Here is a 15,266-nt window from a genome sequence, read left to right as displayed (position 1 = left end):
CGCGAGGGTTGCAAATCCGCTACTAGGAAGGCGCAGAGCGAAATCTAGGTCAAACGGGCGGATTACACTTGGCGCGCAAGGATACCCGGAAGTAAGGTTCGGAGCCAAAAGAAATTTTCACCCCAAAATCACCATTTCTTACACTCTTCAGCCATGTTAAAGTTTAATGATACTTCGTGGCAGTTTATTAGAAATGTCACCTCAAACTTGGACCCTCAAAACCCTTTCGTCACTTTTTTTACAACGGACTATCGCGTCGCGGAAGAACTGGGGTGTGCACCGTTTAGTGCATGTTCCTCAAGAAAGAAAATTACTCCGCACGTGTAGGGTCTTAAAGAGTCCCGACAAAAATAGATCGTGTCCGAACAGCGTGAGTTTAGGTCCACCATAAAATCCCTTTCATCCCTCAGACCTGATCTAAAAAGAATTTGAGATGAAAGCCTGTTTATTACTGACAGGATCAGGCAGGGAAGTTTCGGCGTCCGGGCGATTGTCGGACGTATACGCTTATTTTGACCTGAGTACTGCGGTGGGGCACAGTGAGCCAAAAGAGGGCCTCTTGCTGGTCATGGGTAATTGCCATACTAGCAGTGTGTACACCGACGTATTTATTTTGGTACTTCTTTTTTAGATAATTTTTTTTCTTGTGCAAATTATGCTCAGAAAGGCCCAGTTTTCTGGTAAGAAGGACAGAAGAATGTATATTTTTAAAATATGGCCAAAAAATCTGACATTTTTCATGGTTTGACCTGTTATTAGCCTTTAAAAACTTGTGATCTTGTTACCTGCTATTAGCTGCGTGTATTAGCGATGGCTTGGGGATTTATCTCCCTTTTGTGTATTTGAGGATTTACAGATGAGTTTTTGATAGCCTATAGTCTGTCAACAGCATAACTTGAGAAAGCTTAGGTGGATTATCTTGATATTTGGTAGGTGGGTAGGTCTTGATGAGACCTGGAAATGATTAGACTTTGGACCCCCTAGCGGCTTGTTGTGGTACTGCAGCTGAACTTCCAGTTTTCATATCTCATGATCTACACATGCTGGGGTGACGAAATCTGGATGGTAGGTAGCTCTTTTGCTGGGGATGAAGTGGCGTGAGCTTGGGCCCCCTAGCGGCTTGCTCAGGAACTGCAGGGCTATCTGTTTAAAAATAGTCAAAAGAGGATAACTCAAGAACCGGTGGACGGATCGTCGTGATTTTTGGTATGTAGGTAGCTTACGTAATGGTCGGTATGATTATGCGGCAATTATGCAAATCTGGATGTAATTTGCATAATTAATGGAGAAATTCTATAAATTAGCTGCATTACATTGTAGGACTATTCAAGCTTGTGACATGTAATTGAGAACGAGAGAAACACAGGCAGATATTTATTATGTAAATTAATACTTAATTTGCATAATTAATGAGAAAATGTAATAATTCCATAATGCTAACTGCCTCGAATTTCATACTTGGGGTTGCTGGTGTCTTTTCTAAATTTAAAACGACTAGTGTTACTGCAGTAACGTACGGACCTCCTAAGACGCCCATTTCCGAACTTGATCTTGCTATCGTCAACGGTAACTTGCTCGAAAAAAATCGTGAACATCCATTTGCAGATTCTCGAATTATCCCGCTAACAACAATAACGACCACCACAAAAGTTCAAATTCAATAACATGGGAACCCCCCACGAGGCCCATATCCGAACTTGACCTTGGTATTTTCAATGGTAACTTGCCAACTAAAAACCATGAACATCCATTTAAAGATTCTCGAGTTATCTTGTACACAAGAAAAAACACAAAAACAAAGGTCAACTGCAGTGACATAGAAACCCCCACGGGGCCCATCTTTGAACTTGACCTCGGCATTCTTAACGGTAACTTGCCCACTAAAAATAATGAACATCCATTTAAGAATACTCGAGATATCTTGATGACAAGGAAAAAACACCAAAAACCAAGGTCAACTACAGTGACTTAGGAACCCCCCACGAAGCCCATTTTTAGCCTTGACAATGGCCACCCCCAAATCAACCTGCCTGCCAAAAATCGTGAACCTCGGACCATGCCTTCAAACTTTACCGTGCACAATCTACAAACCAGGCCGAAATCGATTTCATAGCCTTCTCGTCGAAGGCAATTATACAAAATGTAAAATAACGATAATAACGATAGTGGCTGTAGCTAGGAAGGAGAAATGATGGATGAATAATTTCGGCCATAACGGGGGTCTCGTCACACTTCTGTATATCCTCATTGCGTATGTCAGTTCAGTTCAGTTTATCCTTCAGGTGACACTATGTACTGTCTCCTAAAGTTCCTGTCACGCATGACAGAGGACAGTTCAGCACCTCCCAGACCTATGTCCTCCTCAATTACTTTCTTCAGAGTTAAAGAAGGGCGACCACGTCTCCGCTTTTCCGTTGGTGACCATAGAAGTTAGCCTCCTTCGCAGTCTTGTTGGGAGTCGGCGTTATGTTTTCTCTGAGCAACGCGAGTAATATGCCGCCGCGAGGGACGATTTGCTGCCGAGGAAGTTTTTGCCACAGAGAGAAGGTCTCTTGTTGGAGCGCGAAACCTTCTCTCCGTGGCAAAAACTCCCTCGGCAGCAAATCGTCCCTCGCGGCCGCATATATTACTCGCGTTGCTTAGAGAAAACATAACGCCGACGCCCAGGAAGACTGCGAAGGAGGCTAATAGAAGTACCAACCCTGCCATCTCTTCATGTCGCATGACATGACCGGCCAGCGACTGTCTACGGCTGCGGATGACTGTTGTAATCCTAGGCATATTCCCATAAAGTTGGTTGTTTGCCACGTGACTCCTCCATGAAATGTTGAGGGCTGCACGCAGCAGACAGGCGTAGTTCCCATCCAGAAGTTTACATAAGGATGCTGTCAGAGACCACGAGTCAGCTCCGTAAAGCAGGATTGACTCAACACAGGTTTTAAAAACGTATGCGTATGAGTTGCGTACTAGTACTCCTGACATTTCTGTCATATGCAACCGTACGCACGATACAAGTCATACGCATCTCAATACTTCTCGACCTTAAATCACAAATCCCGAAACAATTGTAACCCCTTTAGAAAATGAAAGACGCACACTATTTCAAGAACTGAAATTGTTGTTCTTACCTTAAGGCTTATCTGCGGTGGTAGAAGCCAATATTATGTGTTTTAATCCGCACCTCACCATTCCACTTCCCTCTACCGTAGTAGCGCGCGGCCTGCTGAAGTCCACGCGTATCCAGAACCGTGCTTGGGGCTTAGATATGCGGAGACCAACCGTGTCTGATCCTAGCTGTAACCCAGTCAGGTGTAAATGTAGAACTACATAGGCACCGTTATGGATACGAAAGGGTTAGTAAGCATTATTGATCCTGTATCTTCCTTGTTACAGAACTACCCGTGGTACAAACTGCGTGTCCGGCGGGCTACCAAAGGTTCCAGGAAAACTGCTTCAAGGCCTTCCCCCAAACCAAACCTGACTACACCTGGGCCATGAAGGCCTGCTTGAAAGACGAAGGTTTTCTGGCCATGCCGAAAGACGCCGCCACTAACGCGTTCCTGGTCCAGCTGAAGAATGCAGTACGAAACGATGCCGGTTTCTACATCGGACTGAGTGATCAAAACGCCGAAGGACAATGGCGCTTTGCTGACGGAACCGCATTAGGTACATGTACTTCCAATAATCAGCTGTTTGACTGATCTATTATCATTCTAGCGACAGCTTTGAAGGGTTTAACAGTGAAACCTTACCATGATCACATAGCCAGGAAAGGGTGGTCAGGCGGGAGTCGAAAAACATGGCCGTAACAACGGACTCAACGCATAGCTGCCAGACGGGAGGCAGGAGGCTGCAGGGTCCTTTCCCCGAGTTGCTAAGGACCGTGCTAAGAATACTAATAATAAAGATCGTCGTTAAGCTTAGAATCATGTAAAAATGTCAATGATGCATTTTGTACTTTACGTCCTAGTAACACACTACCAACATGAAGACTGAAGGACTTTGAGTTCCGGGTTCGAGTCCTGACATGCCACCGATCTTGTGCCCTTGGGAAAGGCACTTTACACGGCTTTCCTCACTTAGCTCAGGTGTAAATGAGTATTGTCCTGTCATGTATTTGTCCCCTGTGTTGGTGGCGGCATTAATATAAGTTGAAAAAACTTGAGTGTGTCGCCCCCACGTCTGGTGATTACATGTTGGAAATAAAAAAAAAAAAAAAAAGAACTGAAGGACACTGTATTAGAAGATATTTCACTTGCTGCTCTAAACACTTTCTGTTCTTTCCACAGGTTCCTACAAAAACTGGAACCCCGGGGAACCAAACAATAGAGGGAACGAGGACTGCGCCACTTTGCTGCCGGGATATGGAGGCAAGTGGAACGTCGTACCTTGCTCCAGCGATCGACGGTATATCTGCCAAGTCACACCAATCCGTAAGTTCCTCCAACTGTAAGGTTTATTCTATCCAGAACCGTGCCTATCTAGTTCTTTGCTTAAATGGGTAAATGTTAGGATCAGGCACGGTTCTTGATATTCTCCGCGCATCCGAGCACAGATATGCGCTAGGCACGATTTTTGGTAGGCGTGAACTATCCAGAAGCGTGGACGAGTATGATTCTGGATTAAGTCATATCTCACAGAACTGAAAATGTTTGGAACCTCATCATGTGACGGAAAATTTCATTTTGTTTTATAAAGCCACACCGACTTGATTTTGTGAATGACATCCTCTGAAGGCCCCCAAACTAGTGCGCGCGGGCGAATAAAAAAAATTCACCCAAAAATAGAATTGCTACTAAACCACATGAATACAAAGCTGGTACTGTGAATTTGCGGCAGTATATGTTGGCCTTTTGCGGAATTTATGAACCGGCACTGTGCGCATACATGTACTGAGTTCTGTACTGAGTCTTGGAGCTTCGGTAGCCTGGGTGCCGTCCTCCGGAGTTACCACCGGCTCCGTATTGTCGCTAGCTACCATGGACTAGTCAGGCCTAGAGCCAAGCCAGAGGCTTGGAGGACGTGATCATCTTGTTAGAACAGGCGAAAATCAATGCGCGCGCGGATGTACATTTTGAATTCCTAAGCCCTGGTATGGCTAATTACCTGACATTTAGCATGAAAGTGTCTAGGACATAGGCCTACATTTCATTTTGGTATTGGTAATTTTGAAACAGTTCTACAAAACGTTTGTAAATGTAAATTGTTCCTTAAGTAGATGGACAGTAGTATGCTAAATTTGCGCGCATTTCTAGTGGGCAATATGTTGCCACCAATGCTTCCACCATATGTTGTTCTTATTTTGTTGTATGCAAATTGCAGGAAATCTCAGAGCTGGCGCTTCGTTTATTCCTCATCAAATTGGTTTTCATTTTTTTCATATTTTAGCTAGACCTAATGTCCTTGTGCGTTTGTGGACAAATGTTAATGTGCATGTGTTGGTGAACGTTTGACTTAGTTTCATGACTGATTGGTTGATACCTCGTATCTTGCAGATCCTGGCTGCTCACAAAAAGCAACGGACACCACCTACAGGTACCGATGGGATTTGCCGCAGCTTACGGGAACGGGCTTCACTTTTCAAGTCTCTGCCTACAAAGCTGCCTTCATCGGCCTGTCACCAGAAAACCACGACGTTACCGACATGTACGAAATCGTCATCGGTTTATGGAGCAATACAAAGTCAGCCATACGCCGAGAGAAGAGGGGCGAAAATCGCGCACTAGTCTCGACACCAGGTCAGCTTTTGAATCTCTTTGATTTAGGTCTCACAATGCCCTTCAATTGCTGCCATTCACGTATGGTAAATTATCAATTGGCTCTGCAAGATTAAAGCACAAGTTCAATGTATTATCGTTTTATGAATATACAGTTGTGAGGATTCCTTCACTACATATCCTGAAACTAATAATGTTTACCCTCTCTACAGCTATCATCTCTCCAACAGAATACAGGACCTTTTGGATAAACTTGGCCCCAGACGGAACCATTTCTGTTGGAAAGGGTGGCGTCTCTCAGCCATTTATGTCGTGGAGGGATCCCAACCCGCTACGCGTTTCTTACGCTGGCTACTCTACAGGCTGGGGGGCCACTGGACGTTGGAAGTTCTGTTCCAACGAAGGTCAGTGGTTGGCTAAAAGATGATACAATCAAAGGGTCCATTATTTGTAAAGGAACTGAAGTGGCCATCGCATGTCTGAGACTCTATGAGATCGTGGAAGTCTAGTTTAATTTTCTTTCCATTTCAATGACTACAAAAAGAAATCATTATTTCAAATTTATCCTCCAAAAGTGCATTGGTCTTATAACTAAGGGAAATTTGCATAACCAATTGTAAATGATTCATAATGAGTCAGAGAGATTGATATGATTTGACGAAGGCTTACACCACTTCGAAATGATTTATTTGGGATTCTTCGCTGTTTTAGATAAAATGTATATTTTGAATTCCTGTGCCTGGTATGACTTATTACCTGACATTTAGCATGAAAGTGCCTAGGACATAGGCCTACGCCACTTTATAGTGAGTCATTTGGGAATTTTTGCTATTTTCACACACACACACACACACACACACACACACACACACACAGAGACACACACACACATACACACATACACACACACACACACACAGACACATACACACACAGACAGACATACACACACACACACACACACACACATACGGGGATAATGGGAGTTCGGTTCTTGCATGTAAGGTTAACATTCAAAAAATTTCATTTTAGTGTTAGTAATTTTGAAACATTTATGCAAAACGTTGATCTGTAGACTTCCATTGCTCCTTGGGTACATTTTTTTATAAACGAATGCTGAATTTGCGCGCATTTCTAGTGGGCAATATGTTGCTACTCATGCTTCCACCGCCACCAAAGAAAGCGAATCTTACGTTGTTTACTAAGTATGCTAATGCAAGAAATCTCAGAGCTGACGCTTTGTTTAATAGATACGTTGCTCAGCAAATTGGTTTTAGGAGGAGCACGTATATCGGTGTAATGAGGGTACACTGTGAGTCGTATGTGATGCATTGCACTATGAAGTGTTACTAGTCAGGCTGAACACGTCAAGTATTCTGTATCTCACCTGACGCGAATTTAGCAAGAGGTAAACAGTTTGTTGTTTTTTTTTTCTTGACACGGCAGTTATGCCAAAATGCCTCGTCATATCTCTGTATATCCTCATTGCGTACGAGTTGCCAAGTGACATTTCTTTCATAATTATCATACAGCCGTATGCACAATACACGCAATGTGCATCTCAATCGACCTTAAATCACAAATCCCGAAACCATTTTAACCCATTTAGAAAATGAAAGACAAGACACACAGTATTTTAGAACTGGAATATTTAGGGATGGTGGAGTCATAGGGACACAAATATCTATTAAAGCTGGTTAACTATCATTGTTTTCCTTTGTAGCGCATTTACTGCCACAAGTACAAGGTAAGTCTTTAGATTAATTTACTATATTAGCAATCATAACTTTACTTGTACTAACGTGTGGTTGACCTTTCCCATTCAATGAACTGATCATCACGTAGCAAATTGGACTTAATGAACAACTTTCTTTCATTTCATCGTTCATGGTGCGATTACATGTATATAAGCAGAGCAGTGGTTTGTTCAGCTTGACCATGTGATGAGGTAAACATTATGCCTTAATGTTACCTTTCTCCAAGTTAAGTGTGTATCATCCCCTGAGTCTTGTTTCGTCCGGCGTAGTAACAGCCAATCCCAACTCCTCGTGCCCTGTTGCCGTCGGAAATCCATCCCCAGCTGCCCTGATCGCAGTGAGCGTTGTTGCAGGAGTGGCGATCGTCCTGGCTGTGGCAGCGTCCATTCTGTAGTAGGTGGAAAGTTTCTATCAGATTAGTTTCAGCGAAGCATGGTGAAAATGTCTACGTAATAAATTGAATAACCGGCCTTGACTTTCATTAACTGCAATTATTCAAAAGTGCTATAAAGTAAGCATTACTTGATAATGTAAACATTACTGGCATTCACTATTAAATCTATAACTTTTGGTGCAGTGTCCACACAGATCTTTATGCTTTTCAGCATAGGAAAACGGCTCGAGCTGAGGAAGTTCCATTCTGATCAGCCACTGCTTGGTCGCGACGCGAGCTACAGGAGCATCCCCGGGCATCAGTATGAGACGATCCCGGGCACAGTCCGTGGTCCTCTGCCCATTCCGGCTGCCAGGGTGCCGCCGGCTGTGAGACACACCGACATAGAGCTACAGGCCAGGGCCATGGGACCTGACATAGGTCGCCAGGGGGAGGGCGAAGGAGGCAGGAAGAGACGGCATCAAATGGTAAACACAGATAACCATCCATAAACACCTGTACTTTGTACATACATGTACTTTTTTCTGGTCTCATCAGTTATGTGTACACTTGTACACATTTGTGACGCCGGGAGACCATGGATTTCGCGCCATGGATCAGTTATACAAATGGTTACTGGCTAACTGTTCTACGTGACTAGAAACATGTCATCCTGTCTATGTTAAACCTTTACTGTCACCAGCATTTCTCGCAGGATGTGGGACGAACATCTCAGCCCAGTATTTACTGAGTAACGGCGAACACCGTTATCACATCTCAGCCCAGTATTTACTGAGTAACGGCGAACACCGTTATCACATCTCAGCCCAGTATTTACTGAGTATTTACGGTGAACACGGTTATCCAGTTACTACAGTGATTGTACGCTATGTGTATCGGGTGCAATGTACAATATGCTAGGTGCCTCTGATGTCTGCATCAGTTGCCAAACATGTTCTTTGCTGTCACCTTGTCTTTGTTATAACTTTACTGTCACCAACGCTTCTCTTAGGATGTGGGGAGAACATCTCAGCCCAGTATTTTCTGAGTAACGGTGAACACCGTTATCCAGCTACTCCTGTAAACGCTATGTGTATCAGGTGCAATATGCTAGCTGACACTGATGTCTTCAATGCCTTTGATTTGAAGGATGCGTCTTAATCGACTTAACCGGGTTTCTCATTGTACAATGTGTAGCTTTGGGTGGAGGTATCTGTGCAACAAGCAGATATATTGCCTTTAATTCAGAACATGCCTCATCCCGATGTGGAACTTTCCTAACTCGTTTCTTACTACAGACACGTCCAGAAGTTTCTCTGAAATTGAGAGCGACTTTCTAGGTCACACCAACGTATAGAAAGACGTGGTTGTATCAATTTATGATTTGAAAACCGTGGTTTTGAAATCATAATTTAACGAGCGGAAAATCTTCGTTGATTTTCAGACCAAGGACACTCGCGGTGGCCCACGGGATACCAACGCCGGAGGTCCTATTGGCGGGATGCACCATTCCCCTCGGCCAAGGGGGACCAGGTATGTGTAAACCTTATGCTGCAATGTTGGCCAAATGTGTCTTTTGAACTGGTGGTACTGGTGTAGTAAAATATAAATGGAGTACATAGAGTTGCTGGGTACGATATCATTACACGTGGGAACACTGATATGATGTAGCTGACCATAAAGCATGTAATTGCTAGTAAGTGTCTTTTGCTGAGAAGTGTCTTATGCCGACACGTGTCTTTTGACAAGTCTCTTTTGCCGACAAGTGTCTTTTGCTGACAAGTGTCTTTTGTAGACAAGTGCCTTTGGTTAAAAAGTGTCTTTTGTCGACAAGCTTCTTTTGCTGACAAGTGTCTTTTGTCGACAAGTGTCTTTTGCTGACAAGTGTATTTTGTCGACAAGCTTCTTTTGCTGACAAGTGTCTTTTGCTGACAAGTGTCTTTTGCTGACAAGTGTCTTTTGCTGACAAGTGTCTTTTGCTGACAAGTGTCTTTTGCTGACAAGTGTCTTTTGCTGACAAGTGTCTTTTGTCGACAAGCTTCTTTTGCTGACAAGTGTCTTTTGCTGACAAGTCTCTTTTGCTGACAAGTCTCTTTTGTCGACAAGTATCTTTTGCAGACAAGTGTTTTTTCCAATATCATTTCAGGGTCCCTGTGGGATCTCCATGGACCCTTGAGCCCGACTGTGACACGAGCGGAGGTTACGTGTTCGAGAATGACGGTGAGAGCGACACGGATGTGGAGTAGCTACAAAGGCATCCCGGGTCGTGTGGTGTGTCCCAACCTGTGCCTGTCCCAACCCGTGCCTGTCCCAAACCGTGACTGTCCCAACCCGTGGCTTTCCCAAACCATGCCTGTCCCAACCCGTGCCTGTCCCAACCCGTGCCTGTCCCAACCCGTGCCTGTCCCAACCCGTGCCTGTCCCAACCCGTGGCTTTCCCAAACCGTACCTGTCCCAAACCGTGCCTGTCCCAAACCGTGCCTGTCCCAACCCGTGCCTGTACCAAACCGTGCCAGTCCCAAACCGTGCCTGTCCCAAACCGTGGCACAGTGTGCACAGTAATGATTACTTTAAAACGTCATCATCAGTCCCTCTCAGCTGTGTTTTGTGTATGTGTGAATCCATATTAGTTCCACCATTTCCCAGAATCATGGTGCCATGGTCAATATGCCATAACCAATACTATGAAATCGTTGTAGTCTGATATGTGTCATAAAACATGATGACCAGTTTACGAGTTAACTTTCTTATAGAAAAGCGCTGGCGGGTGCCACTCTGCGAAATTAAAGATTTGGCAACTTCGACATGTGAAAAAAAAAAGAAATAAAACACACAAAAAGAGCATCGCAAAGTTCAATCGGAATCATTGACATTCTCTAGCTTATGAAACGCCGTTCGAGAATTATAGCAGCATAATAAGATGTTATTGGACTCCATGACATTTTCAAACTGATGCGAAAACCACTAAATAAAGAACAAGAGCTTGTACTGAGACGTGTAATTGGAATCGGTGTCATTTATGATTTAGAAGACTTCCTTTGTACACATAAAGTGCCTTAATAGAATAAGCATCGACTGGTATAATTAGAATCGGTGATATTTACAAGGGTTATGAGATTCATTTAAAGCTGGGTTCCGGAAAGCAGCCGTAAAATAGAGGCTTAACAGGAGAAAATACTGTTGAGAATTTTCATGATGTAGTAATGAGAGAGGCAATTTTATCGTCCAGTAGAAAAACAAACTTGTATTAGATTGGAATTAAAAATAGTTCTTATCATTCTCTTGTCAGTGGATTAGGCCATGTTGATTTGATTATATGGATGACATCCTCTGGGAACCCCAAAACTGATGCGCGCGTGCGAATAAAAAAAAGTTTTGCAAAAAAAAAAGTTGCTTTCACTATGAAATCTACGTGGTCATGAAGATTGAACAAATGGCACAGAATATGTTATGGCGAATAATGTACTCTTCGAATTCATTTCTTTACATTTTTGTCTTTTTTCCTTTGATTTTGGCATTCTACGACATTGGTATCGTTTCTAAATATTTTCCTTGCAACTTATGGTATATTTTTGCCCATTTAGCAACTGTTTTGCACGATTTACAGTATGGTTGAAAACTTTTTTTTTGGAAATGGCCAAAAATTCATGCGCGCGCGGATGTCATCCATATAATCAAATCAGCATGGCCTTACGGTTAGGACAAAGAGTTTCTTATCTAGCAATAAGCCACATGTTCTCATATCATATAGCATTAGCAAACAACCATGTAACCGGAAAAACGTGAATTCGTTTATATGTGTTTTAATAAAATAGATTCATCATGTTAACTTTAGATTTTGGTGTAGTGTAGAACATTTGCTTTGTATTATACTTCCTGACATAAGTTGCAATGCCTTCTGAATGCGAATGCTAATTCGGAATGCCTTTTGTGCATGAACATGCAATAAATGTTAGCATGAAAGTTCATCTGAGTTGGTAAATTACATTATGAAAAACTTAAACTGTTCTCCAACTCAAAAAATGACTCACCAGAAATTTTCGACTGAATCACTCAGTCTTCCTCAGCTATCTGACCCAAATGCTGTGGACACGTGATTTTCCCACGTGTGACGTCAGCAAAGGGTCAAAGGTTGTCAGAAGTCGATATCGCCCCCCGTCCCGGTTGAGCGATGGTTGAAGTGCCCTGATGTATATGGCCTCTTTTATGCCTCTCTTGAAGTAATCCTGTTCGGTATCCAAGATTCCGACCCCCTCTAAATCTACTGTGTGTCCCGGTGATTCTATGCGGATGTGCTGTGACACCTCAGATGCAACAGAACTTGGTCGTCTATGTTCTAGAAACCTGGTTTTTAGTGAGCAATCAGTTTCCCCGATATAAGTTTCCCGACAGGGGCCTCTGTTGGTGTTTCCCTGGCAACTGTCGGTTTGTCATTGCTGTGTTTTCTACTGATTCGGGATCGGGCATGGTTGTAGTATCCAGAACCGTGCTTCACCATGCTCAATAGCGATATCCAAAACCGTGCCTGAGACAAATATACGTTCTTTGAGACTATTAATATTTATATACGTGGAGACTATCCAGAACCTTGCCTGATCCTAACCCTAGCCCATTCGGGCTTAGAACAAGATAGGCACGGTTCTGGATACAATATTGGTGCCTGCAACGGCCACAAAACTGTTGTAAGGCCTGCACCCTAGCGTTTTGCAACAATGCAACAATTACCCGACCATTTTCCGCAGCCTCCTGTGGACTTCTTCCTTCTATTCAAGACATTTCTATAAAGACCATCCTATTTCACAGGGGAGGGGGTCGATACCAGGAGACCTCGCGTTACTGACCGCGTAAAAATGATAAATACGGTATTAGTAGCAGGCTTCCACAAGGGTACATTCATCGGTTACGGACTCAAGTGCATTGAACTATTGAACCCATAGTGAACTATTTGAAGTTCCAAAAAACTAGCGTTAAACACCATCCAATTTTTTTGCTGACAGACTTATTTCATGCACGCTCGTCCCCAGCGCCATAGGTTATAGATCGTGGCTTAGCCCAGGCTATGGAAAATAAACTTTCTTTAATGCAAATCTGTCGTTTTTTTCTTTGCGCTTTCTAAAGGGTTATGATAACCTACTCTACTCTGGCGGTATTGTCGTGCGCGCTCGCTAGTACGTAACGTTACACGGCGGCCATCTGAATATACATGTACACTGCATTCTTTCTACTATCGGGACCTAAAACAAAACGCAAGATTCCTATTTTGGGGTATAAAATGCTGTCACAATGGTAATATATACCAAATGAAACGGACCTTTACAAAGTACCTCATTTGGTGACGCTATGAGGGTGTACCATTACCCCTCTACATTTGCCCAGAAGGGAGTTAGTCGCGAAAGGAACTTAGCCACGGGGGGAGTTTGGGCATTCTCCAGGACAGTTCACTCTGCTACCCAGCATGCTTTGCGCAAAATGCGTTCTCGGCCCCAGGACACAAATACACGCTAATGCTTCCGCACTGTGTTGCTCTGGGGACCCCGCTGCGCGCCCAGATGTGGATTTAATTATAGCGCGCTAGCGGACGCTGCGGAGGAGCGTGTATTTCATGTGTTAGATCTAACCCGTGTTCTCTTGACATGCGGTTTTACAAGTCACATGAATAATTCCCGTCCTTCAGGGTTTTTTACTCCGTGAAGGAGGTCAGGACCTCCGGACGGAGTGTTGTGAACGGCTGATTTTTCATTTTCGCAGTCAAAACACTGGGTTCTCTTTGTGTAATCGGCACGCAATTTTATACGCCGTCTGCGGGCATGCCCGTGTTGATGCACGAATGTGTGTTTTTGCCGTTGCTGCTTTCGCGGTCAATGTAATATTGCAGACGCACCCTTACAATTACGAGGCGAATTGGACTGGTCCAGAAAAACGCGTTGTTTGGAATAGCAGTGAGGGGTGGAACTTCATGCAGATACGGGGTGGTTTCTATAAGTGGTTCCAGATGTTTTTGCCCATGGTTAAGAGATGGCAAGTTTTTTTGAAGATGTTCGCAGCCAAAACGCATTCTTCCGTACGTCGCATTTCTGTGTAATTTCGCATGTGGTGTGGCATTATGTCCGGGATGATGCACGTCTTTTTATTTTTACCGTAGCTGTTTTGATATTGGAGTAAATGCTTATTTTCAAAGCATCCCCATGTCGTTGAAATGTTTTCGTCCGGCCGTTTATGTGACCGGTAGTTGTAAGTCGAGATCATGCTGATGGGGACGGAAATGTGGGGTGGTCAGTGGTCAACATTACGAAATGTAAATACCGATGACGTAATCCTATCGATTTCAAACTGGTCGGCTGTGGCGACCTAGTGGCGGCGTGTATTTAGTCACGTAGCAACTGGCCGGTCGTCCTAGCAACGAGCATGCTGGCCACTCCACTGTACACATGGCCAATATTTTTGGGTTGGGCCGCTCCATAGTGTTTAAATATAATAGTGGAGCAGCTCTTTGCAAAAATGGACAATATTTTTGAGCAACCCATCAATGTGTTCTCGGCCTCGTGGTCGGATGTGGTCTGGGGCTGGTAAACCGCACATACTAGTAGATCGGGTAATTTTATGATTTGCTAGTTGTAAAGGCGTCTTGTAGTATGAGCCGGTATATGAAGAAGTAGCTTGTGTTACACAATCATGCTTTCGGCCGGATGGATGTGCAACTGTTACTAATTACAGGGGCTGCGCTAATGCCGACCAGTCGCGCTGTCCTGATACACCGCAAATGTTGGGCAACATGCGAGTGTTCCCTGTAGACAGTCCCGGGAGTCATTTTTTTCGCACATTCGCACATTCCAGGAGCCAAACCAAAATACGTTCATGAACCGAGTCCAAAAAACCGAAACATGAAAATCGGATGATCGGACCTGATGTACATTTCTCTTTCTGTAGATTGTACACACAATACACACATCTTTAGATAATCTTGCCATGGCAGGTAAAAAAAAAGTAACCCTGAAAAGTAACCATACTAGATTAGCGTAAATGCATGTTTATGCGTTCAAAACAAGAAAAGAAATTGTTTCCCGGTATTAATCTCTTGAAACACGGCGCTGAATATTGACGCAACAATATTTTGGGCATCGCGCGCCCTTCCCCGTTGTTTAGACTGTATGCAAATCCCGCGTCACGTGTCGGCATTTCGCATCTCTGATTGGTTGTTGCGTCTTAAGATGACTGAGCCGACGTGCGTTTAAACAATTTTTCTTTGTTCGATTTATCACACTTCACAGAGAATTGCCAATGGCTACTTCTTTATGTTGCAATATATAATACTTCACGGAGAATTGTCACCTATGGCTTCTTGTTACTATTTTTAAATTGCTTAATATGACGTTTTATACTGTTTGCTGTTTATCTAATGTCCCCATGTTAATTCAGCCT

At 43.6% G+C, this 15,266-nt stretch overlaps 1 protein-coding gene across 1 annotated transcript; it reads left to right on the top strand.

Moving 5' to 3' along the window:
* The first annotated feature begins 2,882 nt into the window (after positions 1–2,882).
* Positions 2,883–10,093, top strand: LOC109465060. Its single transcript, XM_019762202.1, has 9 exons — positions 2,883–2,901; positions 3,394–3,666; positions 4,290–4,433; positions 5,496–5,738; positions 5,930–6,121; positions 7,744–7,867; positions 8,080–8,335; positions 9,292–9,380; positions 9,994–10,093. Exons 1-9 carry the CDS (start codon positions 2,883–2,885, stop codon positions 10,091–10,093), a joined length of 1,440 nt encoding a protein of 479 aa, XP_019617761.1.
* Positions 10,094–15,266: the final 5,173 nt, after the last annotated feature.

The sequence above is a fragment of the Branchiostoma belcheri genome, unplaced genomic scaffold (genome assembly GCF_001625305.1).
Source record: "Branchiostoma belcheri isolate BF01 breed outbred unplaced genomic scaffold, Haploidv18h27 scaffold147, whole genome shotgun sequence".
In the NCBI taxonomy this organism is placed as follows: domain Eukaryota; kingdom Metazoa; phylum Chordata; class Leptocardii; order Amphioxiformes; family Branchiostomatidae; genus Branchiostoma; species Branchiostoma belcheri.
Note: the sequence above shows the minus strand (reverse complement) of the source record. Positions and strands in the feature narration are given on the sequence as shown.